General features: G+C 42.9%; 2 protein-coding genes across 5 annotated transcripts in view; one reads left to right on the top strand and one right to left on the bottom strand.

Annotated features, from left to right (window-relative positions):
* csrnp3 (cysteine-serine-rich nuclear protein 3) overlaps positions 1–12687 on the top strand; it is a 53282-nt gene extending 40595 nt beyond the window's left edge. For all 3 annotated transcript variants that reach the window (XM_064327443.1, XM_064327442.1, XM_064327440.1), the window contains 4 exons: positions 1174–1336; positions 5804–6063; positions 6353–6649; positions 8152–12687. In XM_064327443.1, coding sequence (XP_064183513.1) covers positions 1189–1336; positions 5804–6063; positions 6353–6649; positions 8152–9249 — 1803 coding nt within the window. In that variant the 5' untranslated portion in view covers positions 1174–1188 and the 3' untranslated portion in view covers positions 9250–12687. The remainder of the gene's footprint in view (positions 1–1173; positions 1337–5803; positions 6064–6352; positions 6650–8151) is intronic.
* Positions 12688–14112: 1425 nt separating this feature from the next.
* galnt3 (UDP-N-acetyl-alpha-D-galactosamine:polypeptide N-acetylgalactosaminyltransferase 3 (GalNAc-T3)) lies at positions 14113–26632 on the bottom strand. 2 transcript variants are annotated; one of them, XM_064327438.1, is made up of 12 exons: positions 26010–26632; positions 24651–24916; positions 23422–24002; positions 22477–22649; positions 21446–21595; positions 20649–20883; positions 20273–20390; positions 19863–20063; positions 17583–17714; positions 17247–17348; positions 16489–16641; positions 14113–15663 (listed from the first exon to the last, which is right to left on the bottom strand). In XM_064327438.1, exons 3-12 carry the CDS (start codon positions 23916–23918, stop codon positions 15550–15552), a joined length of 1875 nt encoding a protein of 624 aa, XP_064183508.1. In that variant the 5' UTR covers positions 23919–24002; positions 24651–24916; positions 26010–26632; the 3' UTR covers positions 14113–15549. The 2 variants fall into 2 exon arrangements, with proteins under 2 accessions (XP_064183508.1, XP_064183509.1); XM_064327439.1 differs by lacking the exon at positions 24651–24916.
* Between the last annotated feature and the right edge of the window lie 748 nt (positions 26633–27380).

Raw genomic sequence — 27380 nt, 5'->3', positions numbered from 1 at the left:
ACAGGCTAGAGTTCCAACAACTATTATTGAACGGGCTTACGTGTATCGACACTTCAAACGTCAATGTATTTATTTCATATACTGGTGTCCTGTAAAAATACTCATAATAAAATGTAAAAAGGATAAAAAAATCCTTTCCAAGATCCAAGATCTACAAGATCTTAAAGAGGATGGACACAGGAAAAAAAGGAAATCATTATATGCACATATGCACAAAGCCACACAAGTATATTGTTATATATCTGCAGATATGCACTTAAATCCTAAGACGCATTTAAACCGCGAGGTTCCGTTGAAATTAGGATGCTTATCACTTGTCTGCACAACCTACTTCACACTTTAAAAGCGAAAGAAAACTTGAAACAATTTTTTAAAAATAATTAAAAATAAAGAGCTGATGTATAAATGTCTTGATTGCACAAGTATGCAAACCCCTTGTTGCAACAGCTCTTAAAATTGTAGTGTCACTAACGATCAATGCTAATGCTAACTAGTTAGTGACACTACAATGAACAACAAATATTTTCACTTGGCTATAAAGTGTATTGACATAAAGTTATTGTCTTTACGGCTGTATCCACTGAAAGTACCGATTTATTCTGGGCCAAGGTGCTCCTGAGGGCTATTTTTGCCTTTTAAAAATGTTTTTGCATTTTAAAAATAACTGTTAACATATAGCTTAATAAGAATTCAATCAATTGGTCTGGAAGAAAATTAAGAGGGGTGGGGGGCATCTTACCCCTGGGGTCATCTTCCCCCATCTTACCTTAAATTTTGTATACAAATATGAAACTATGGTTACGGGCCCACCATATATTTAAACTAGTCACTGTGGCTGTATAAATTCATGCGGCATCGGTATCAGGGATCAGAGTGTCTTTTTAAAAATTCCATTACGGGGTACGCAAAGGAAACCGGGCGGGCTCAGGTTTCTCATAGGTCACTGGATCAAAGATAAATGAACGGGCTTCCCGCGAACGAAAAGGTTGCAATTAACATTCGGGCTTCTTCCACGTACAGTCTTCAGAGCAGCAGTGATCGCCCGTGTGAGGAAAATCAGAGGGGGGAGAGCGCGTCCCCCGCGGACGCGCTAATTGACTGCGCTGAGGATTTTTGGCGGGTGCGCCGCGGGTGGCCTACTAAACAAGGCGTTCCTTATTCCTTGGGTAACAGGTGCCGGCCGTCGCCATGAGCGGAATACTGAAGAGGAAGTTCGAGGAGGTGGACGGCTCGTCTCCGTGCTCCTCCCTGCGGGAGTCGGACGACGAGGTCTCCGGCAGCGAGAGCGGCGACAGCAGCGACAGCGTCAACCCCTCGGCCTCAGGCCACTTCCCCCGTGAGTCGCCCCTCCTCCCTTAAAGGGACAGGTCGCTTTTAAAAACATCATGTCATGTTTTCAACTGACCCAGACAGGGTTGTGTGCAATAAAGGATATTTTAGATACAGAAGTTTCTGACAGCTTTGCTGTGGCTGGTTTGTGGACTAAATCAGTGGTGCTTTTCCTGTTTCAAGGGTTTATTTAGTCCCTTAAGCCTCAAGGACAAAAAAAAAAAATGCTGCCAGAACTCAAACACATGTTCAATGAAATAATTAGAAGATTTTCTTTAGTTATATGTGTGCTTCTACATGCAAACAATGTCTTTTGAAACTCTACCGCACATAGGAATTTATTTTTATTCTTATTATTCTTATTATTATTATTATTATTATTATTATTATTCTTTTTCCCCAAATTAAATGGCTAAATTGGATTTCTGTAAAAATCCTAAAGAGTATACAGTAATAAAATTGTAATACAATGGGAGGTTGTATAAAATGAATTCACAATGCAGAAGATACTCCTGAGAGTGATTCATGGGAAACACTTATTCTGTGGAGTGAAATGTTTGAAGGCAGCCCCGCTCAGGGAACTCACCACAGTGTGAAGGCAAACCTTCTGCAAATTGGCCTCCTGCACGAGACCAATAAGATTCTAAAGTCTCACGAAGTGAAGTGAGTCCCCCCCCTCCAAATAGTCCATCAGGCACCCCCAGCATTAATGGGAGTGCAGTCGATTTCACCGAACACTAAAAACCCCTGTCTCTTTTAATAAAGTGCCGTATTTTTCCACACGCCACTTTGATCCCTGAGCCCTGGTTGACATGCCCCCTTTTGTCTCTCTGGCTTACACCGTCCTGGGTGACGGCACAGCTCTGCGGGGGTGAAGCGCAGGGAACTGGAACACCCCTCTGGAGGCTCCCAGGGCCTTCTGGGTCGGCCCCAGCCAGCAATGGCAGGCGGGCAGGAGGGAATTGGAATCACTCAGACATACAGTAGCATGCTACAGGGTCCTCAGGGGTTGCACTGCAACTAAATGGTGGTGCTGTCAGGCCGAAAATCAATGTCTCTTTCGTCTGTTTTATTAATTTATTCACTCTTGTGCTTTGATCAGATTTTACATATTAGCCTACATTGTACAGCCTGATACGCAGGTTTAATGTCCTAGGACTTCAAACCTTCATCCACTCAGCACTGATCTCTGTACTACACAGTAGTACTACATGTACTACATGTGCTTGTTTTACAGAGTAGGCTCTGTAGAAAAAAAAGTGTAGCTTTTCTTTCATTGAAAACAGAGTAGGTGACAGTGTAAGGGTAAATTATTTTACATAAAAGGCGACAGTTTTGAGCTGGGAGTTGGACGGCTCTCAAGACTTGCTGCGTGGGCGTTTCCCTTGGGTTTGTATCTGGCGCTGCTTTTCCGGGGAACGTTTGCCAGCAAACCATATTTTCAGACTAGTGTCATGGCAACATTCAATACTTTTTATCAGAAGGCTTGTTTTAAAGGGATGTTCCACACAATAGTCGACACTTCATGATTTTATACTTATATATATATTATATGTAAATTGTTGTTGACCCATTCAGATTTGTTTTTTTTTTGTTTTTTTAATATGTCCCCAACATGGGCCATGAGATTAGACTAGGCTAATCAAATGTGCAAAAAAAAAAAAAAAAGAAACCCAACCATTTCAATAGCGGTACAAAACATTTAAAAAATGTGTCCTTTTCATGTTACTTGCCCATGGACGAGGTTCTGCTAAGATTCTAAACTCACAAATCAGTAGGGGTGCTAGGAGTTAATGAAAGTGTATGTCAGCTGGTGAAAGAGGTAATAGTGCTGTATATTATTCATTCTTAAATGGAGCCTTTAGTTGTGGCATGTGGCTGTAATGTGTTATACAGTAAATTAATGAAAGACAATTATTAGGTTTCATTGTTACCATGATCAAAATGAAGTATGCATGCTGTGCTGTGCATTACTAATCACATCAATAATAATAATAATATTAATAATAAAAAAAAAAATTTTCAACTAATTCTAAGTAAAACTTATTTTTAATCTGAAAGTAGAGGCCAGTGATACAAAATAGAGGCCAGTGGTACAGCGTGATTATGGGAAGTCAACCTAGCCAAGTAAAGTAGCAGCATCTAGTCAGTACCTGAGTCGTTATAGAGGCATAGATTTAGGCATAGACTGTAGAAAATATATGAACCAAGTCACTGTGATGTCACCCATCGACTTTCCACGAGCTTTGTGAAAAGCGTTTTTGAAACCACGGAAGTGCAGTTTCCAGTACAAATTGGAGCCAGAGGCTGCACAGTAGAGAACTGGAGGGACCCTTACATGGGCATGAAGTCCGGCCGAGTCCACTAAGCCCGGGTTGTTCACTAAGCTTGTCAGATACAATGATGCAAACTGTCCCCGATTTGTCCACAAAATATTAAAACCTACATTTTTTTTGTGGGAAAATTTTTTTTCCCATATTCTTACTATTGATTTACATTGAAACACCTATTCTGGAGCCAACTGCACTGCCGCTAGTGAGAAATGTCCACAAGACCAGGGAGTGAGCTTCACAAACAAAGCCCAATTTTGGTTGCTTGGATTTAGGGACATAGAACTCACAGTGCGAAATGCGAACTGACGAGGGTTGTTGGTGCGTATGCAGTCTGCGTTAAATTGATGTCTTATTTGCTAAGGTCACAGCTAATAACACAATCAGCGAATGGGACTCCCTACTAATTTCATTTTGCGTATGAAGCAGAGTTTTAAATGTGCAGTTAAAAAAACCTGGATGTGGGGAAATTGATGTATCTTCTTTTGCGACGTAAAAGCGTATCCGGTGGAATAAAAAAAAGAAACAATGTGAAATAAGGAACTTGTCTGTAAAGTAGCTTCACCCGTGCCAATGATGTGAGCCAGCTAATGGTAGGGAGCTGAGCATCACATCTGTGTAACGCCAGTACAATCACTCACCAAGACTCAGACCGCATGTTGTGCCTGTCCCTGTTATTTCTCCTCAATCTTGCCTGTTCCTGGTCCCTTGGACTGGCTTATTCTTATTCTTACCATCTTTCTTGCGCAACGTCATTTCTGGATTTTTCATGTCAATCAAATCTGTCGAGTTGGGCATGGCTAATGGCATTACAAAATCCAGTCCAGCTGTAATTATAAATAAAAATAATAATAAATCCAATTCCTACATCATTTTCCCCACTCATTATTTCACTGGAGGCGCTAACCTTTGAGTTGCACTTTATGCAAACGACTCCAGGTTTCAAATCAACAACACTAACCTCTTTCACACAGGGAACACATCTTCTCCATAGTAACTTTTCCAGACTGCTAGTCGCTTCACACAACTATTAGTTTAAGGTGTTAATAGCATCCACACATGACAGTGTCAGTAATTATTGTCTGAACAAGTGTCTGCCAAATTCACAAAAAGAGCTAACAATGGGATGGACGAAGGTCATGAACATAACTACAGAGTGTCAATGAGGTATGATTTTGTTCATGTGGGCTTATAGGCTTTTTTTGAAGGAGAGAAAGTAGTTCCCGAATCCCTGACCTCATGGGGTATTTGTATTTAGACTGAGATTTTGTCCTAAGGCCTGTGGTCTCCACCAGGGTTTTTTTTTTTACCCTTGTGCACCCTCTTTCATTACGTTACATTACATTACAGGAATTTAGGAGGCTCTTATCCAGAGCGACATACACAACTTTTTACATAGCATTTACATTCCATCCATTTGTACAGCTGGATATATACTGAGGCAGTGCAGGTTAAGTACCTTGCTCTAGGGTACAACCGCAGTGTCTAGGAATCAAACCAGTTCTTATCCATTATACTACACTGCTTCCCTTTCCTTCCTTGCCTGCACACCTAATCAGCCTATGCCCTCAGGTAAACAGGTGAATGTTTTATTCAGTTGTTTTTGCCAGTCTGGATCAGGTGGTTACAGTTTATTCCATTGTTTGTCTGGCATCTGAAGAGGTGCCAAAAAGAGAGTCTAAAAAAAGCTCATTAATGCCCCGTTTGGGCACACCCCTTTAGGTACAGATCTGTTTTAGTCACATGGTCCATTGTAAATGATAGACACCCTCTCGCACACATGGTGGGCTGACACAAGTTCTGAGAGGTTTCTGTTTGCCCTGCACCTATAATCTGACTCTGCAATACCGGGTCACATCATACCTTTATAATTGGGCAGATATGGATGCTGAATGAAAAGATAAGATCCCAGGGAAAGCATTTGGTTGGACACACCAATCAAGTTAAGAGAACAGCCTGGGTGGGTTTGGGAAACAGATGTAAGGACAAGCATGAGATTTAACGTGAAATACAGGCCATCTTTACATTGTGTAGACCTTCTTTAAAATGTTTTTTGAAAATGCCAGATCTTAGAAGCTGATTTTGCAGGGATGATGGAGAGAAATCCATCCGTTTCCGTAACCTGGCCCCTACTTCTCCCTCAGCCTCTTCCATACTGAAGCGCGAGAAGCGCATGAGGACCAGGAACGTGCACTTTGAAAACGTGACGGTGTACTACTTCAGCCGGCGCCAGGGCTTCACCAGCGTGCCCAGCCAGGGCGGCAGCACCCTGGGCATGGCCAGCCGGCACAGCTGCATCCGCCAGTACACCCTGGGGGAGTTCGCCCTGGAGCAGGAGCGGATCCATCGAGACATGCTCAAAGACCACCTCAAGGAGGAGAAACTCAACTCAATTAAACTCAAGGTGGGATAAATACCTACATGAAGCGCAATAAAATTATGTTGCACCTTTCATGATCTTAAGGGAGTGCAACATAATTGTGCGGAATATGGCTGTTGATATCCAACCAGTTCTCCATCTGCTAGAAACCCAGCTCAAAATTATTAAAAGAATACCCGTAATGATGAAGTTAAAATAAGTTATAATAAATCCTAAATGATTATTTTTGAAATTAAAATCAATTCTCCATCATGAATTTGTTTGCTTGATGCCTCCCCTTCTTACCGATGCAAATTTGCTCTTCCGTCCACAGCTGACGAAGAACGGCACGGTGGAGTCGGAGGAAGCCAACGTGCTGACGGTGGACGACATCTCGGACGACGACATCGACCTGGACAACACGGAGGTGGACGAGTACTTCTTCCTGCAGCCGCTCACCACCAGGAAGCGGCGGGCCCTGCTGCGGGCCTCGGGGGTGAAGAAGATCGACGTGGAGGAGAAGCACGAGCTGCGCACCATCCGCGTGTCCCGCGAGGACTGCGGCTGCGACTGCCGGATCTTCTGCGACCCGGAAACCTGCGCCTGCAGCATGGCCGGAATCAAGTGTCAGGTGAGGTCTTCATTCCCGCTGAATTCACATCCACGCCGCTCTCGAATCATCATATCCTGGCAACTCGCCTTTTCAAGCTATCAAATCCTATTCAAATTCACTACCAATTCTGACCCAAAATGCTCTTCCTCCTTTCCAAAACCAAAATAGAGTCATATACTGTTTAAACAACTGTCAGTTCCTATTGAAAACAAATCTCATCCACAGGATGTTACATTCCTATCCAGAACTTTCTCCTTTCAAGTTCAAAACACAATCAGATCCTTTCAAAGTTATCATCAATTCTTGAAATTTCTCTCCAAAACACAGTCAGTTGCCATCCATTCTTAATTCCTGTCCAAAAAAAGTATTTCTTTTTCTGTCTCAGTTTCCATCAGCAGTTGTTTAAAATTGTATTTAACAGGCAGGCACAGACCTGTACAAAATGCTCAATCCATTAGTAAGAGGCTTCTGAAAATAATGGAAGCATAGAGCAATTGACTGAAAATATAATTTTAAAGATATAGTGCACACATTTGCACATGTACTGAATACTCCTTGTCATAACAGACATTTTCAACAAATATTTAGCTGTCTACAATATTGGGTGTCCCACAATATAGGGGAAAATGCCATTATGCACATGAACAAAAGTTCCTTATTAACCATTGATTATATGCACACAAATGCTCAAATAAAACTAAAAATGCTACTGTTAATAGATTTTAAATGTTGAGAAATTAATAATCCAATAATAAAGTGCTGCCCATTCATGTCCATGACATTTTGGATGTCTAATCCTTGAGCAGCCCTTTATTCAGTTTATTTATTAATCATATGCAAGTAGGTGTACAATCAATCCTACGAATGTATTTTAAATTACATTAAATTTCTTATGGATGTACAGGAAAGTGAAATAAAAAATGGATGGATGGATAGAATTTTGCCATGCCTTGTTAATTTCTACCCCAGAAACATTTTTATTACGTTGGCCCAGTATAAAATTCTTAGTTACATGAACCTGGTCATTTTGGTTCTGTCATTTTAATGGAATAATAAAATTCAGTTCATAAATTTACAGGTATTTTACTGGACCTATTAGTCTTGTTATCTGAACAGCTCAATATGAGTTAACACAAAGCTTATAATTTGTAATCATAGAACCCAAGTTGAGTCAGCTTAAAAGGGCATTGTAATCAGTTACTTACAATTTTGTTGTTGGAGGAGCATCACGTTTTTACAGTGTAAACCTAAGAACACCCTAAACGAGGGATATTCAAATCTGGGTCTTAATGTCAGTAGTACTCCTGATTTTCTTTTCTACCTGATACTTAATTGATTGATTAATGCTACTGGTCATCCAGAGATTTACCTAACCTGGTGTCACAGGTTTAATTCAGTTCTGAATAGATGGGAAGAATGCAAACCAGCAGTACTCTTGGTCTCCAGGGCCAGATTTGAGTATCGGTCCCCTAAACCACATTGTGTAAATGTTTTCTGAACACCTGGTCTGGTCGCTGCAGGTAGACCGCATGTCCTTTCCCTGTGGCTGCACGAAGGAGGGCTGCAGTAACACTGCCGGCCGGATCGAGTTCAACCCCATCCGGGTGCGAACCCACTTCCTGCACACCATCATGAAGCTGGAGCTGGAGAAGAGCCGCGAGCAGCAGGCCTCCGTCGCCAACGGTTACCACGGAGACATCGGCGTGCACGCCAACCCCCTGGTCCAGGCCCAACACGGTCTGGAGTACACCCTGGCCGACGCCGTCCCGCCCACGGCCCTCATGCACCTCCAGGCCTCGGAAGAGATGGAGGATCCCATCGACGACGAGGATGAAGACGAGGAGGAGGAGGAGGAGGACGACGACGATGACGACGAAGAGGACAACGAGGATGACGAAGACGACGGCAGCAGCCTCTGCAGCGGCCTGACCGACTCCAGCACCCAGAGCCTGGCGCCTAGCGACTCCGAGGACGAGGAGGACGACGAAGACAAGTCGGACGACTTTGAGGACGGCGCGAACGCGCCGTCTGCGTCTCGCGCCGAAGTCGTGCCGCTCTCCTCGGTTCTGTGCTACCCGGACGGCGCGGCGGTGCACAACGGCCACGCCAACGGCAGCTCGTACTTCGCCGGCTCCGCGGCGGAGTGCTACCAGCTCGAGAGCTCCGGCGCGCCCTTAGTCAGCGTCGGCCAAACCGCGGAGCCCTACGGCGACGCCCAGCCTTTCCAAGAAAGGGTGCCCAACGGCAACGGGGCCTTGTTCGGCCTGGCCTCCGAGCAGTACCCCGCTTACTCCAGGCCGTCCGAGGAGCGGTACGCCAGTCACCACTTCTCCGTGACCAACGGCGTGTCCTCCAGCGTCGTCTGCCGCGCGGCTGACCTGGAGAACAACGTCCAGTCCAACGGGGCCTGCCACGACCTGCCGAAAGGCCCCTCCCGGATGGAGATCCAGAACTACTTGAACAATAACTCACAAGAGCACTACGCTAATAACGGGACCTGCTTCATGGCGGAGAAGCCTAAGGACCTCTCTAACGGGCTGTCTGAAGTGTCCTCCCTGTCAGACGGTAGTAAAACCTCTCCGTCTCTAGACAGCTTTACCCAGGTTGCACAAGTTTAGTGTGCTACACGTATTAAGGAATATCTAGGAATTTATAAGTACAATTAATGAACAACTAAAGGGTAAATCATCCAATTTAAATGAATTAAATTTATGGCAAAGTCTGAATTAGTGGCTTTTGCTTTAGATACACCTTTTTAACAAATTGCACATACAGTTTTTGTTTTAAAACGCTGCCTGTTTAAAAAAAAAGGGTCCAGGCGCAAAGTGGTGCTGTTTTTGTGGCATCCTACTGTCCCTGTAATATATTCATTTTAAATGCAAAATGAAAAACCACAGAACCATGCGTGAGCTTTAGGCCTGTGAGATGTAAGTATCTTGTCATTTAAAAGCAAAGGTTCTAGTTCTCGGCACATTGTGGATAGAACTTTTATATGTCAATATGTCGATTGTGGAAAAAGTACATTGTTTCAGTTTATGGGGTTATGAAGTGTATGTAAAGCTATGTTTTGATAATGGAAAGCATGTTATTTTTGAGCTGTTGTTGGCATTTATTACAGTATGGGTTTTTAAATAGTTGTGCACATGTACTGTACAAACTTTTATGTTGTTATATCTATTTTGTGCTTTTCTATTGTTTGCAATAGCATGGGATTGGCTCTGCAATATTTTTGTTAAATCTCTGATGCTTTGAGTTTAAATGTAAAAAGCATACATTGATTTGAGATGTATAAATGACATGAAGCTATAGTTCTGCATTTGCACTTTTTAGACTGAATTCTGAGAAGGGGCAGTTGCCATGTAATTACCTTAATGACCAAAATACTTGAATTATGGTACAAGAACGAATAGCCAATAACGGACTTAAAAAAAAAAAAAAAATTGTTCAATTTGCTATCAGTATTTTTTCCTGCATTCACTAAAACAAATTTCAGCTTTACAACACAAGTAATAAAAAATATATTCAAAAAATACATTTGACCCTGTATTTTAACAAAGGTGAAATTGAGCTCACATTAGCTTTAGTGCCACGCAGTAACACAGAAACAGGGATTCCATCTTAATACTTGGATAGGGACCTAGTCTTTTTTATCAAGCATTTCAGCTTTAGTAATGGTAAATAAACCACATATAGCTGTATCATAGCTACAAAGCTCTCTGAACTTTTCTGCTGTTTGACTAGCCCATGTTTTTGTTTCAGCCTGGGGTCAGGGTGCTTCTGAAAACAACACTCATTGCAAATGTAATGCTTTTATGATTGTGTGAATGTATAGAAAACATGGTCTTGTTACCTAAAAATGTAGAGGACCACCTGAACACACAGGGAGCAGGGAGCGTAAAGTAGTTTTTGCTGCAGATTTGGAGATGATTCTATTTTTGGCATCGAAACATGCTGATACTGTAGTGTACGATTCTACAATGAAATTTTAAATGCAGCGATCGGACAGTATTGTAAAATACGATGGGAGCGTCTATTTATTTTACAGAGTGCAATAGCATCTGAAAATGGTGCAAACATCTCAAGTATTAAATATTATTTACAATGGGGTTGACCCAATTTGTAGGCTAGTTAAAATTAAATTAATGTATTCAGTCGTTGGGCATTATGAGAGAGATCACAATGTGTACACGATCCCAGTAAACGAGACTGACCGATTTCACTGAAAATCATGATGCACATAAATAGAAAACCATACCTTGAGAATCGTTAAAGACAATCCACAAAATGATTAATTGTCTACAGCACCACGCACATACGCTACAGGCCGGACCAACATGACCTTCCTCGTATGATACAGCTCGTAATTCGCTGAATTGGCATTGGAATATTTAAAGGAATATTAATAAAACTTGGCAGAAATATATCTCTGTATGTATTACTATACAGAGAAGTGCCCTGAAGGTCTTGGATATTAGGAAAATACAGTGAGCTCCATAATGTTTAGGACATTTTTTATTTTTTTCCTGATTTGCCTTTGCACTCCCCAGTTTTAGAGTTGTAACCAATCAATTCACATGTGGTTAAAGTGCAGATTTTCAGCTTTTATTAAAGGGTACTTTTATACATTTTGGTTTCACTTTGTAAAAATTACAGCATGCTTTATACATAGTCCCACATTTCAGGGCACCATAGTGTTTGGGACAAATGGCTTCATAGGTGTTTCTGATTTGTCAGCTTCCTTGAACTGCCCAAGATTCAAAGCAGCTTCTCATCTGTAAAACATGATATTGTGGGTGTTATGGTTTGGGCATGTATGGTTGCCACAGATACTGGCTCACTTCTTCATTGATGACGTAACTGCCGGTAGCAGCAGCAGAATTCATTGTGAAGTGTACAGAAGCATCTAATCTGCTCAGGTTCCAGCAAATGCTTCCAAAATATTGGACGGTGCTTCACCCTACAGCAAGACAATGATCCCAATAAAGCAGTAAAGCCAAAAACGGGAAGATTCTTGACTGACCAAATGAGTCATCCATCTTGAATCCAACTGGGCATGCGTTAATGTGCTGAAGAGAAAACTTAAAGCAACTTGCCACCGAAACTAGCAGGAGCTGAAGATGGCTGCAGTGCAGGCCTGGCAGAGCATCAGTAGGTTAGATACTCAACGCTCAGTGATGTCTATGGGTCACAGACTTCAAGCAGCTGTTATTGCATGTACAGGATATGCAACAAAGTACAAAACATGGCTACTTTCATTTGTCCCAAGCATTACGGTGTTCTGAAATGGGGGGAGTGTCTTTGCCCCAAACATTATGGAGCTCACTGTATATCAATAGCCTGTAATAGGCTAGCAATGATTGAGGCATTGATATATTATTTAACACTTTACACAAATCAATCAGTGTTTATTAATGCAGGAAAAATACAGGTAAAGGTGCGATGTGTGACTATTCGAGTTTCCTCAAGGCACACATGATATGCTTTCGTTTGCCCTGGATTCAGAATACCTTTTTTCTCTATTAACTGGGGTGCGAAACTGAACTGGCGCTCTCCGTTCTGAGGGCGAGAGTCGCCGTTCTCTTGACGCATTGTGCCAAAGCAGCTGAAAACGGACAACCAGTGACGTTACTACTCTGGGTTTGTGTTCATTTGCTGTATTTATAATTTTAAGTATTTATTAACGAATGATATTGAAATACGTATTTATTGTGGTTTTTTGCAAACGTCTGTATTAAGGAGGATGCTTCTGCGGTCTTAAATTGTCCTTTGTTTTCTGATGGTTGTGAAATGTGTCTAGCTTTTGTTTTAGCTGCAGTATGTGCCTGTTGTTATGTTCATCTTAATTATCTCTGTTCAAATCGCAGGAATTGGTCAAACTGAAAATCTAATTTCGCATAATGTTATTTCGATAGTTAGATAGATGTTAAAACATGTATTGAGGTTTGAAATACAGTTTAGAACAGAGTCAAATGTTTACTTTTTTTTGTTGCCTTTTTTTTTTTTTTTTTGCTTTTCCACCAATACCTGACTTTGAAATAAATAAATAATTGAGCCTAGTTGTAGTGCATTTTCTCTTAAGACCACTGTGTGTGGAGTTCCGTGAACCCGTGCGTTGTGTAAAAACGATCTGTGTACAGTATACAGCTCCCTCTGCAGGTTATGAACCACACAACGGAATACATCACAGTATTATAAGCGAGCCTTCTACTGAAAATGCATTTAAAAAGCAGCAAAAATTATACGCATAAACATTTTGACTACCCAAGCCAAATTATTTTGTATGCATAATAAATGCGGAACAAATATCAGTTGTAGGTGTCCAAATAAATTACACTGCAATCTCATTACTATACGGCCACCAGTGAAAATACTTCACTGACCCCCTACCGAAAAAAAAAAGATTCTTGAAATAGTTGGGCAACTCCCATTAAAAGCCAAGAGTCTGTGTTTTGCGATAAAAAGAACACCGGAACAACCGCCTAAATAATAAAAATGCCTAGTGATTACAATACTGAAACAAATCAGTTCTTTCACAAACAGAAATCAATTTTATAAACGGAACACACTCCAATGAAGCTTCATCACGTAACATTTTCTATGCTCTGAAAAGAGGTAACGATCTCAATTTAATCTTGTCATACTGATTATGTATTCTAGTATAAGCATTCTACTCAGTGATTTACCGCCTTTGGGTGGATATTTGTGTATGCAAAAAATACTTTTTAGAAAGTGTGTAGTAGGCTACTTTTTTCGATTTTGACTGGTTACAATCGTGAAACATAATTATATTCACAAAATAATACACAGCCGACTGTATATCATATCCCATATTACAACCTATTCTGTTTTCCTCTCAAAACCAAGTGTAGATTATAGTTTAGTTTTATGCTTAAAAGAAGAGTTATTACACATTTAATCCAACAAAGTAGTTGTAATTAGATTAACCACTGAGTAGGCCAATATAATTGAAGACAAAATTAAACAAATGATTTCTTGATCACTGAAATTTCACTTGCCGAGATATAATGCACCGCTTTACAGGAATACATAAGCACATTTGTAAAGTCACCAATACTACGAGAAGTACACTAAATAGAATAGTATTACTTCCAGAAACTGATGACATTTAAATTGACACATATTGCAATGAATTTATATTCCAAGGTTAAGGGAGCTATGAGTAATTTTAAAACACATGTAACACAGTGTTTACATAAAAAGTCCAGTAAAAAACAGCTGAATAGAAATGTTGGGAGCTGCAGTACTTCATGTACATGGCATTACAGATACACTAGGATTTCAACAACAGGGATATATATGGACGTGCTCATTTAGAAAGGAAGCTTCCAGCTTGTGTCATTCACAGTAGGTTTCACAGTAATGCCAGAATAATGAAAAAACAGAAAACACCCACTGTTTCTGTAATTTGAAAAAAAATTCTGTTAGCTTATCTGAACGAAATGATTCACACAGGCATAAAATACAGGAGTTGTAGAGAATTTTTTTATTAACAGAGGTGAGTTCAAAAGCCCCACATTCTTGACCTTTGACTGATTACTGACTGAGCGGAGTTAAGTTGGCAGAGAGAATAAGGTCACACTTAAGTTTTTTTTTTATTATTGCAAAAAATCTGTTTAAGGCACATCACTCCAATTGCAATGTGCCAGAGTGAGACGTGGCTCAGCGGCAAGTCAAGGCACAATTAGCAATCAGAAACTGGAGGAGAAATAAGAGGGGAAAACACTTTTGAAAAGTTGACAGCATCATCTCAATATAAAAAACAAAAACTCTCCCATGTAAGGCACACCAGAACACTGGCATTTGTTGTGGTATGCGGAGACATTTTGGGTCCGTGTGCGGTGGAGTTCTGGCTTGCTTTTTCACACAATGGCGTTTAAAAAGCACAGGGAGCGATTCATTCATAACCTCAAACACAGGATTTGAATTAAATTCCTCTTTATATTTTCTAGAGGAAAAAAGAAAATGACACTTAACCCCATCTAACACCTTAGAAATTGTCTTTGGTTCTTACTATGACAAAAGTATTGCATCGTTTGATAATCATCATGATATTTCTACATGTAACGTTACAATACACAAACTACTGTTTTGCCATGATCATTTGAAATGGAAAATGATAGACTTTATTCCTGTTTGATGATGGCGAGGCTGTTTGTACCAAAATGCATATTTTACCGATTGCATTACTTGTATGAAATGGTTGAAATACTGAGTCCTTTTTCACAGATGTGCCTCTTTATGTATCAGTCATTAATCCACACAGAGTCGAGGACAAAGCCCACTGCAGCATTGGTTTAGAAAAGGGAGAGAATGTTGCAGGAGCTTATAAGCCTCCCAGTGATTCTAGGAGAAAAGAAAACCCAGTGATGTTGTAGCAGGTGTGTCCAACTAAACACTTTCCCTGGGTTTCATATACAAATACTTTTCTAAAAGAAAAAGATGAAATAAAATTTACATGTAAACACAGATTGTGAGGTACACTATTCATAACAGCCGTAGGCTCACTGTAAAGTTTTGTTAATTTAACAAGAGACTGATTATTATTACTGTTTATGATGTAGAGGTGCAGTTCATTCCAAATAACACCAACCCCTGCAATCATGGTGACGGTTGTTAGTAAATAATCAAACTATGATAAAATAAATCATTCAGTAAAAAAGTTGCCAAAGGGCAAAGACGTAAAACTTCAGTAGAACCCTGTCCGCATCCTTCCTGCTGGTTAGCTTTCCTCTTCAGAGTTCAAAACTATCCAGTAATGTTTGTTTCGCCTATGAAAATAAATTAAGAACGAAAACGCTAAACGTTCTCTCGGAAAAGTGGGCCGTTGGACGGCCGCGCATCTCCAGCCGAGTATCTCCAGCCGCCTGGCGGAGCCGCGGAGACGTTCCGGCGGTTTCTCAGGTGAACGCCCACTGCTGGTAGCGGTCCGTGGGGTTGCAGGGCACCAGGGAGGGGTGCTCGTGCCGAGCACTCAGGCACAGCTGCCACCCGGGGTTCACCAGCAACTGGCTCTGCGAGGAGAGCAGAGTGACTCGCTTAGATTCAAAGATAATCATATTCAACAGAGACAAATACTGAGCTTGTGAAGTTGCAATCTGTAAAGATGCTGCAGAATAGCTTTGATTAGAGACAGCAGCTACTTGTTCAGTCAACAAATTATTTTGTAACATCTGCTCTGCTAAAGCATCTGTCCGGGGCTACATTTTTTGGCACTGGCAATTGTAGCTTACCGTGTCACAGTTCTGGCATCATCGCTATGGCAGCCGTAGCTTATGAGGGGGAGCGCTACAGCTGAGGCATCTGGCACACTTGCCCATGAGCCGCAGACTGTCTTCCATACTAAAAGCCCCAAAGCATACTGCAGGAGAGGTAGCGTCGATTGGGGGAGGGGCCTCTTTCTCACTCTCAGTGACTAGCAGGCACCGATTCATCACTAACCCGGGGCACCCTGGCTGACATAAACCCTGAATGATGGAGCAAACTGTGTTCCGCACATGCACGACTCCTAGCCACAGCCAGCTGATGATATAGCCCAGGCTTTACCTAGATGTTAGGATTTAGCGATTTACATAACAATGGATACATGGAATCCATTCATACAGCTGGATAGATACTGAAGCAATGCAGGTTAAGTACATTGCTCAAGGGTACAACAGTGCCCTACTTGGGAATCAAACCTGCGACCTTTAGGTTACAAGACCACCTCTTTACCCATTATACTACAGTGCTGCCCAGATGTCCAGCCTCCGGGCCAGACCTTAAACCCTTCCCTATGAATGAGATGATACACGCTCTTTGTGCGCACAAGGACAGCTGGTTTCAGACATGCATACTACCTCCTTCAACTCCCACTTCTGCTCGACACGGGCGAAGGTGTCGTGACCCCTGTACTGGCAGTCCTCCAGCTTCACCGTCCCTTCCGTGCCGTGGAGACACAGCTCCTTCTGGATGTTGTGCCGGAGCTCGTGGTGCGTGGAGTACTCGAAATACTGAAACATTTTTTGAATGTTTAAAAAGTTAATAGTGTACTTCAGCGAACTTCAGAGCCAGGCGTTTTACAGTACCGATCCCATATTATACAGGGTCAGCTGGACACACGCACAGCGTTAATGGGTAACAGATTAACCAGTCAACTCAGAAGGAAGAATCACATTCTCCCTGTACTTTGGCTTATTTTATAGAGGAAAAAGAAATCGTTCGCAACCAGTGGTTTATCACAATCAGCCACCTGAATCAAGGCTCTGGTTGCATTCAATATGAAATATTGTTGGTTAAGAGTTTATTTACTCGACAGGTACATTTAAGGCCAATTGTGTATGACAATGAACACAAATTAATAATGCCAATAAATAGATGTTTTTTCCCAGGAAAAAAACAGTTAATATTGTGCTAGGGAATTTGTAGTCCTGCAGGTTTTTGAGTTAACATCAATTAGCACCTTTCAAAAGTAATTCAGCAATAAATGTATGATGGACTACAAAGACCCTGTGGCCTTCAAGGAAGTTTTCCAAGTATTTATCATCAGTAAAGAAACAACCGTTTTCCCTCAAAAAATAAAAAAAATCATAATAAATAAATATTTTAATAATTGCACCTGGTTTCCGCCCAGTCCGTGGCAGGGATACATGATCAGCTCTTTGCCACCCTCGTTGTTCTCGCCCGCATCCAGACAGGAGTCCTTCCCCAGATTCTTTACCTGGAAAGAAATGAGAAACCTGACTGCAGCGGCACGCGAGCCTTCCAAACAAGGCCTCGTCGTCTGGGTGGCGAGGGCTGGTTCCCGCTCGCTGCCGTGCCAACCGGCGCCCCTCAAAGCTTTCCGTATAAAACCGCGGCCTCAAAGCTTTCCGTACGAAACCGCGGCTACAGCAAGTCTGCGGTCTGGAAGGGATTGGGGTGAGGGGGAGGGGGAGGGGGGTTGGTTGCTTACCGCGCCAAACTGCAGCGGGCTGAGGTCAGGCATGAACACCTCCGGATAAACGTTCTTCAGATACCAGGAGAAGCTCCTGCACTCCAGCCTACGCCGGAGGTCCACGCGCCGGGAGACGTCTCCGAACGACCGCTGCGGAAGCAATTCCAGCCCGTAAAACTCGGAAAGCGCGGGCGAGGGCGGACTTTCCACACTGCCCACTCTTTCAACACTGCCCACTCTTTCCACTGGGAGGAAAACCTCCAGTGCTACTTCCCAAACTGTGTAACATCGGAATTCCCATTCATTAGTGACGACGTCTCGAAGACGGTGCCGCTATTTTGTATATTTTAGCTCAGGCTGGCTTTATTTTGAAATGCTTTCAGGTATGAGAAGGAAGCCCCGGGTTCGTCTGCGCTACGCACGGCACATCCAGGCCAGACGACCTCGAGCGCGGCAGCAATTACCCTCAAAGACATGAAGGATCTTGTCAAAAACATCTGGTCTCTCCTTTAACCTGACTCCCTCACTCATAAACAATTGATTGCGTATTTCACCGAAAGGACTAACCACACATTGCAATTTTCAGCAAAACATTTCCACGATGAGAAACCACACAGGATTCCTCGTGTTCAAAGGTTGAAACAGAAACATGTCTCAAACCTTTGTGTATTCATTATTTATTAAATCTACATTTGCATTTGTCCTTTTCATCATGACAGTTTTACCCCTAAGTGGCAGTGGTAAACAGTATAAAGACATGACAAGATTGTTATCAAAGACTGTTTTGCTGTTCAAGTTCAAATAATGCTCTACATTTAATTCCTTTTGAAATTTCTAGAAGAAACTGACTGAATTACATACTATATGAATGTAAAAGATCATTTCTTCAGAGCACTCCAAAGCCAGTTAAATAGAAATAGAAAGGCTCTCCCAGCCGCTAAAAATCAGCCTAACCCAGAAACACAGACTCAACAACAATAAAGAGATCTGGCTGCTGGCATTAATAAATAATACAAAATGCTAATGAACCTGTGGGCAAGCTTCATACATTAAAAAAAAAGAATATAATCCAACTTGGAGGACAGCACAGGCTGTGTACTGTCTATGGTAAAAAAACACATAGAAATTGAACATAATTACCGTTGCAACCCTGTGTAAAAGCAGCAGGCACCAGTTTCAGCTTCACAGATGTGTCAATTAAGCAGTTTGAGGAGACACAGGGCCTTTTTGAACACAGTAGGAGGGCACTTTGAATCGGGGGTCTCTCTCCCCTGGGGGTTTGTCCGAGAGGGACCATTTACGACCCACAGGCTAGATCTACTTCTGAGGGACAGCATTCCCAGCATATGTAAAGCTATATAAAGCTCCAGGCACTGCTAAGTGTCCTTAAAATGGGAATCCCCACCAAAGGCAGATGTTCCTCATTGGTCACTTCTGCTCTTCCCTATTTTACTGGTCTGTTTCTAACATTGAATGTCCCTGGTGGACTGGTTGAGTCTGTTACCTTTTTTACTTTTGCCTTCATGATGTTCAATATGCAGATTTTTTCCCCCACACAGATAATTATTGCATGGACCAGCTTAGTACATGACTCATAGCACTGGCAGGGACCTTCGGTGTGTTCAACATGTGACACAGTGCTGCACATTCTTCAGGCAAAAAACAAAAAGACATACCTTATATGGACTGAATGCCCTGTTTGAATCCAACAATCTCATGGTTCCTCTTTACACCTGGTCCCACATGACTAGCATAACTAGAACTTTTGATTGGTCATATTGTTTTTTAAATAAAACATAATTATATTATTTATATATTATTTAATTATATATATTTAAAATATATTTTATTTTTATAGTTATTTTATCTGTATATTTTCACCTTGTTCACACTATTTCTATGATATTCTAACTGTGCATTTGTTACATTGTTGTATTCTCAGGGTGCTACTGTAAAAGGTGGCCTCTGCCAGGTTAAATAAATGTCTCTTTCTAAGAATGATACTGAGATACAACAATTTCAGAGCATTTACATTGTATCCATTTATGTATCCAGCTGGATATATACTGAATAAATTCAGGCTAAGTACATGGCTCAAGAGTACAACGACAGCGTCCTACCAGGGAATTGAACCTGTGATCTTTATCTTGCAAGGCCAGCTCCTAACCCACTAACCCACACTGCTGCCCTTACGAACCAACGTGCCGACAGCCCATTGCTGGCACACGGCAAAACAAGCGTGTGTCTGGATGGCCTCCTGAAGCCAGGGACATGGAGCTGGGAGGTCCGGCCGCCTACCTCTCTGGCTATCTGTGCAGCCTGCTGGTTTCTGCGGTAGAAGATCTCCTTGTACTCGTCCATCCAGACCTCGGCCAGGCGCACCTGGTTGCGCGCGATCACCTGGGTGCCCTTGGGGAAGGTGTGGGGGCTCTTGGTGCGGAAAACGTGCCCCACGACGGAGCACGGGAGGATCTCCAGTTGCCCCCCGCACTGCCACACCTGCGGGGGTAACCACGGAGACGCGGGTAAGCGCAAAAAAACCTTTCGCTCTTCCGCACAGCATCACCGAACGCCCACCTCCTGCTTTGATCGCACACCGAGGCAAGCAAACCGCAGAAGCGGAAAAGGACTAGCACAATACTGTGAACCACACCGAAAGGAATCGGAGAGGCTCAATCAACCGCGTGCCAGTTCTTCTCTGCACTCACCCTGAAAGACATTTCAATGTTTTCTCCGCCCCAGATTTCCATTTCTTCGTCGTAGCTCCCGATGCGATAGAAGTACTCTTTTGAGATTGCGAAGAGTCCGCCGGCAAAAGTGGGCGTTCTGCACGGAAACACCCGGGTCCTCAGTTTGCTCCACAATCAATTAAAAAACGTGTCAGAATGAAGTTCAGAGGGGAAAAAACAGTGAGCTTAACTTACAGGAAGTGGGCCACAAGGGGACTGTTTGTCATTCAGCAGTAAACTGTTCTGACATCGGCACTCAGGCCCTTCATTGTTTCTGCAATGCCCACACCGCCTATGTTTTCTGCAGACTGCTCAAGGGCACAGATCGATCGTTTTTACCCAAAGGGTGTCTCACTTGATGGGATAGGTCTCGTCTCTCCTCCTGTGCTTCTCGTGGTCGGGCAGGCTCTCCCAGCCGAAGGACAGGCCCCAGTCGAAGTTGCCCCGGTTGTGGTTCTGTCCATAGGGGGAGGGCTTCATGAACTCGAAGGTGTTCAGGTCGATGGTGGTGATGTCGGGGCTCACCACGGCCGTGGAGTTCTCCGCGATCCTGGCAAGCAAAGGCTCCAGCCAGCCCTGGAAACACTCGCCTGAGAGAAATGGACTCCTTCACTTAAAGATCAGCCCTGGCTGCTCTACCGCTTCATCAATGGAACATGTCTGGACCTTAAGGCCTGCTGAGTTTCATTTGATAACGTAAGTGAACAAGCATTACAAGCATTACAAACAATAATGAAAACAACTTTGAAGCTAATGCAAACTTTGGAAATTATTAAAAACGTGCATGGAGAAATACTTGTTTTACACATACTAAGACCAGAAATAATCCCTCACCAATGTACATAATCAAGAAATTTGTTTTGAAATTGTTTTAAAATGTTTTAGAATGTTAATAGATTACAATAGACGTTAATAATGATACCAATAGCAATAACAGATAACAAGAGATTTGATTGGTACAGGACTTTGCATGCTGCTTCGACATTAGGCGCACTCCGCCTTCTCATTGGTCCAAAAGCGCTGATGTGATATGGGCGGCCCACTGGCAGGCGAGCAGACCTCGGTGCGCAGCGGCGAGCACAAACACGCACACTTCCCCCGGCGCTCCCGGCACCCCGTTAGCCTTGTTTTTGCCGCTGGCGGAGCACTCACAGTGAGCGTCGAGGAAGGCGAGGATGTCGCCGGTGGCCACCGAGGCGCCCAGCAGCCGAGCGGTGATAAGGCCCTTCCTCTCCCGCTGACGCACGACCCGCACCACGTGCAGCTGCCGCAGGTAATTATCCAGCTCATCCTTCAGGGCCTCTGACAACACAGGAAACATAACAAGGGCACCGCTGCCCTCTCTCGCCCTCGCAACACAGTGCCACTCCAGCTCCTCCCCTTTCGGCTTCGAAGCAAACTAGGATCAACATGGACGCACGTCCATTATGCAAATAATATGGACCGACTGACTGTACCAGCTACTACTGTATATTACAACAAAGCAACACATTCTAATGAAAGCATATTCAGTGACATGACTTCTTTTTTTAAAGAATTCACTCTTACAAATATTTCCTCGTTCTGTTATGACAAGGTACTGTATTTCTTAGAATGACAAACAATTCTACAGTTGCTTCAAATGTACTTCTCATCATGGAAGACCTGATACAAACGATGCCAAAGTACTGCTTCTATAATTTCTCATAACCATACCATGAAATTGAAACTCAGACTGCATTCTTGACTTGAAGTGTCGGGCACATGCATTAAATATTTCTGCAGCTCCGATGTCAGGTGGTCATGCATACTAAGCACCTCTACTTTAGCTTGGCTCCCCTCTGTGGAAATTTGCAGGCCGCGAGCTGTGGTGTTTTCACCTCAGCGTGGGCCCGCTGCCCGGAGGGCCTGACTGGTCTCTGTGTCTCGGGGAAAGCGGGCGATTTGAACACGGAGGCGAGCGGGTCATTCCGCCTGGCGCGACAGGCCGCTAACGGTCAAATGCGCCTGGGAGCACGTTTACGATAAAAAAAGCACTACCCCCCCCCCCCCCACTGCGTTTGCCTTAACGTTAAAAAAACATATTGCGCCACCCGGACTCCCTCCCCCATCCCTGCTTCCCTGCCCCGCGCAGGGGTTCGGAGCGAACCATCCAAAACCCAATCGCCAAAATGGCAGGACGGTCCCGCCGCCCGAGCTTTTACCGTCCGCGCTGGCGTCGTCCACCAGGATGATCTCCTTCAGGAAGATGGCGGGGGAGGTGTGGAGGACGCTGTACACCGTCCGGAGGAGGGTGCTCCATGCCTCGTTGTGAAAGACGATGATCACGCTGGTGGTCATCATGGGCGGGCAGCGTTTGAACGTCTGCTCGATGCACCTGCCAACGAGGAGGAACGTTTCGGGGTGGGGGGAGGAGCGGTTGGAACCCATCGAGAAGCCCAGAGGCTCTGAGCCCCGCTCACACACTGACCATGTGTATTAGCCGGCAGACATTTGACACCTTTTGAAATCTCAACCACATCAAACTTGCTAAAAAAAACCCTGCGAAAATTACCCTGTTTAAAATAATAGGAACAAGAACAGACGAGTTTAATTAGCCAAACAAAACTTAAAGCTGCCTTTCTCCACTAGATGGATGTGCTGGCACGCGTTAAAAAACATTTTAGTGCCGGTGGTTTATGTAAAATTTCCTCTTACAACTGCAGACAAATATCAAAGGATCTGGTGGCTGTGCTGAGGCTTTCATATTTATGTACATTGGACACAAAATAGGAAATACTGTTATCGTGCTCTCACATGTGGTCTTTGGTTATAGCAGTGAATTTAATTTTCTGTCACAAAGGTATGACACAGATTCCTTTGCCCAGATATGTGCAGTTTCAATATATGACCACAAGATGGTGGTACTTATTAGACAGAAATGGTACTGAAAATAACTTAAAATCTACACATTCTTGAATGAAAGTACTGGTGAATTTTGGAGAATGTTTACCACAGTATTAACCTATTACAGTGACAAAGCTATGCCAAAAGCTACTCCTGCCATAGAGTTAGCCACATTGCAGCTCTGATTCACTCCCATGCAAGTGAGCTGTGGAATGAGCTGGCTGACAAGATAACGGAGAGGCGGAACACCGTCAGACACATACTCCGGCGGCCGGGTGTCGGGTCCCAGGTCGCGGCTCAGCGAGATGCGGTCGCTGGCGAAAAGGTTGAAACAGTGCTTCTCCTCGCCCCTCTCCTTCTCCTTCTGCTCGGCGGGGGTCAGGCTGTCCGTGTGGAAGGGCTTCCCCGATGCCCCCGGGGAGCTGGGGTCCTGGGGGGGCCTCTCCAGCGCGGGCCTCAGCTCGGCCGCCGTGTAATAGCCCGGCAGGCAGGAGACGCTTCCGGCGCGTTCCGGCTGACGGACCGGGGCCCTGATCTGCATTTTGGGCATGGCGTCCCGGAAGTTGTTGACGGCCCCCATCACCATGCCCAGCACGGCGTCCCGCTTGTCTGCCATCTCCTTCAGCCAGGGCTCCTCCTTGGGGCTCTGACTGACCACCTCCCGCTGGATCAGCAGCAGAAATGTGGCAAACACAAGGGCCACAAGGACCAGTTTCCAGGGGTGCACCCGCCTCCTCAGAAGCCTCCGAAACGCAGCCATGTTTGCCAGAAATTTCCGAGCGATAAGTTAGGCAGAGCTTAACGAAAACAGGCACAAAGTCGGAGGCACCATGGATAGTTAAGCCTAAAAATTAAGAAAAGGTAGAAGCACATTACTCATCTTGACTGAAATTAACAGCAGCACAGCATTCATGTTATTACAGCAGTTAGAGCACAAAACAGTTTTCATTCAACCCACAAGACTTCTAGGATAAATGTCAAAAAAAAAAAAAACCTGTGACACATTTTTGGCTTCCCACATTCAAGTCTTTAAGTGGGGTGCTGTACTTATATATTTCCTTGAGAATCAAATTACTCAATTCATTAGTCAAAGTAGTTTTCTTTCAATAGATTGTAAATCATAAGCATCACTTCTTATGATTAAGAAGTGAAGAATCAGAGCTTCTCAGTACGTGTCCATGTAAACGTACTGAGAAGAAGAAAAAAATCACATAAGTAAAGCTAAGAAAGCACAAGAGCTGATCTTATTTTTGGACATCAACTTCGTATATCACCCCATCCATATAGTATTACTGCTAACCACAAAGCGTGCTGAATTTTAAGTTGAACAAACCTCAGCTCCTCACTCAGTAAGTAGCGATAATGTAACATAGACAAAACGAAAAGTAACCATGTGCTTTGAAGAAAAACGGATTAATATTATCGGGCATTAAGTATTTGCATCGGAGTTAAATTTTTACAGTCCCTTTTCGAAAATAAAGGAAATGCCTACCTTATCAACGCACAGCGCGACATAAAACGCATTTTAAGAGTTGGTTGATCTCAGCCTCTGTAGAGTAGTTTCCAGCGTTGCACAACTAGTATCCCTACAATTGAACAGCAATTGAAATCCGCGATTGCGGTCTTCAAAAACGTTATGGTACAGTTATCGTTGGTAGATTGGGTAATCTCTGCAAACTACTTCCGTCTCGTTGGATCCAGGTGCGTTTGTTTCAGGTAGAGGGCGGAGATCCGATAATACGCTTGCGTAGAGAGCAGCTGCTTCGAGCAATGCGAACAGTTTGTGTGCAACACATACAAATGTAGAACAATTAGCTATATCATTAAGTGATGGCTTTCAAAAATGTTCTACATCTCAAAGAATGGAATTCCTGACCTCGGCGAAAAAAAGTAATTTAATGTCTGGGTCGTAAGTGATGAAATATTACACAAAAGCAGTCTTGATTTGTTTTCCTTACGGGGCTAACTAACGCTTCACTTTTGGAATCGGGAAGCAAAGGCTACCCTGTTTTAAGCGGAAAGCTGCCAAAGACAATTTCCGTGGTGACACAAAAGCATGTAATGTGTATGTATGTATGTATGCATATTTATTTATTTTCATTCATTCCACTTTTACAGTTTCTACACTACTATATGCGCAAACCATGCCATTGTGTGAACAGAAAACGTAGACAATGTTATATTTCAATAAACATATTAGTGTTCTCCTGGTAGATCTCTCGTGGATTCCTGAATAAAAAGCGTGCAGTGTATTAAATAAATACATTTAAAAAAAAATTTTTTTTTAAACATCCCCTGCTGGATACCATGGTCTAGAGTAGAGTTAGTTCTTTAAGTAATAGGATTTGTTCAGCCAGCCATTCATTGAAACAGTTGCTGGGATACAAATAGCGAAGGAACGTGGGTGCTTTCAGACGCACCGGAGCCAATACGGCTATTCCTTTTGTGAAAAGCTCCCTGAAATGAACAGAGTTAGGATTAAATAGCCTATGTTGTCCGCGAGTTTCCTCTGTCCAAACTGCAAACTCACAAGATAAGCACTTTGATAGGTTTTTATATTTTGCACCCCCCTTTTATATTTTGCAGTGTTTGTTCATATACACGGTATAGCTACAACGCTACCACAAACTAAATAACAGATAATTAAAACATTTATTTATGAGTACACTGAAGTACCCTACATGGTCTTTATGTCACAAGAAAAACATAAATAGGCAAAGATGTTTCAGGTTTCAGACGAACTGCTACAGGTGGAATCCGTTTTCAAGGTGAAGGAATACCAAAGTTCACAACGATTAAGTAAACTCTGTTTAAATAACTTTGTTAGCCTATCAGAAAAGAAGCCACTTACCGATTATTCGGACTCTTGGGTTCATCTTCCAGCTTTCTCATCCTGGCAAACGACGTTCATGAGCGGTTCTTTGCCTTCTAGAGGTTCAAGAACAGAAGCCGGAGACGGAAGCCAATAGAATGGGTAACCCCTGCAGACTGTTCAGTTAACACCCATATGTAGAACAAGCAAGATTTGGCTCGGTGCATCATGATTTCCCTCTCTGAACTTCACCCGCTGAAAACCGTCATAAACTTTTATCCTGCGTATACTGAAACAACACAGGGTACCAGTTTGGCCATCTGTTTCCAGTTTTTTTTTTTACACTGTGCGTCTTCCCCTTGCGGCTGTAATAAATAACAGATAGCGCACTCTGTGGAGCTGCTGACTCTAAACAATGAAGAAATTGTGCTCTGAACGGTAGGCTACATCCAGGCGCAGTACTCCACAGGATCCATCTTCCCTGATTTGGAGACAAAACACGTACCACGTTTACGCAAGTTTACACAAAGCTTAATTTACGTTTGTGAACGTTCAGAGACAATGTATTAGAACTAGACATGTATGACTCACAAAACCACGATGACAGAACCCATTGAAGAAATTGAAAGGTAAACGGATGTCAGCGCTTACGATTTACACAAAGTTGAACGAAATGTACTGTTTTGACAATTAAACTGCCAATGAGTGACGCCTCCTGGTGAAAGTGACCAAGCAGCGCGGTGCTTTCGGCTCATTAAAAAGTAGCCTCTGATACTGCAGTTCAAAGAATACGTGGCATTTCCTTAGTTACGATGGAACGAATACAAATGAAGGACACAATTCTCACCCAAATCCACAAATTATGCTATACCCCCAAATCCACAAATCATGCTATTCCTATTTGCACAAGTGGAATTTTTCTTCTAGGTCTTTTTTTATTTATTTAACAAAACAGCCAGCAGGCAGTGCTCAGGCCGAGATTTAGTGCTGTGTGTTAAGGTATTTGATTAGTGTTAACAAGGTTGGCCTTGCTGACCCAAGTCTCCTGCATCGTTCTGGAACTACAAACACACTGGACATAATAATCTACCAAGGCGAAATGCTGTGCCAAGATTTCACTACTGAAAATCAGTTATTTTGATATTTAAGAAACAGGAATTGCTTTATGCCGGTACGTTTTCCCAAACACTTTTTTAATTAGCTCCTAAATGATATATCAAAATTGAGTTTATATGGATAATTTATTTGGAGATGGAAGCACACCAATTATCTGACCCTCACACTAGTGTAGCACAGACACACAATATACCATACTGTGGATTTAAGTGATTAATATCGCCTTATCCTCATGCATCAAAATACTGCATTCACATAAGTTATTTTCAGAACATATTTAATGAAATACATGCA

This window comes from Anguilla rostrata, chromosome 3, assembly GCF_018555375.3.
Source record: "Anguilla rostrata isolate EN2019 chromosome 3, ASM1855537v3, whole genome shotgun sequence".
Classification (NCBI taxonomy): domain Eukaryota; kingdom Metazoa; phylum Chordata; class Actinopteri; order Anguilliformes; family Anguillidae; genus Anguilla; species Anguilla rostrata.
Note: the sequence above shows the minus strand (reverse complement) of the source record. Positions and strands in the feature narration are given on the sequence as shown.

What these genes read in the sequence shown, in the direction of transcription:
- galnt3 (XM_064327438.1), bottom strand. Translation starts at nt 23,918, where the DNA reads ATGGCTGCGTTTCGGAGGCTTCTGAGGAGGCGGGTGCACCCCTGGAAA. An exon ending in GGACGACGCCAGCGCGGACG is followed by an intron (nt 21,596 to 22,476) that starts GTAAAAGCTCGG and finishes CTGTGTTGTCAG; the next exon opens with AGGCCCTGAAGGATGAGCTG. An exon ending in ACGGACTGGGCGGAAACCAG is followed by an intron (nt 16,642 to 17,246) that starts GTGCAATTATTA and finishes AAAATGTTTCAG; the next exon opens with TATTTCGAGTACTCCACGCA.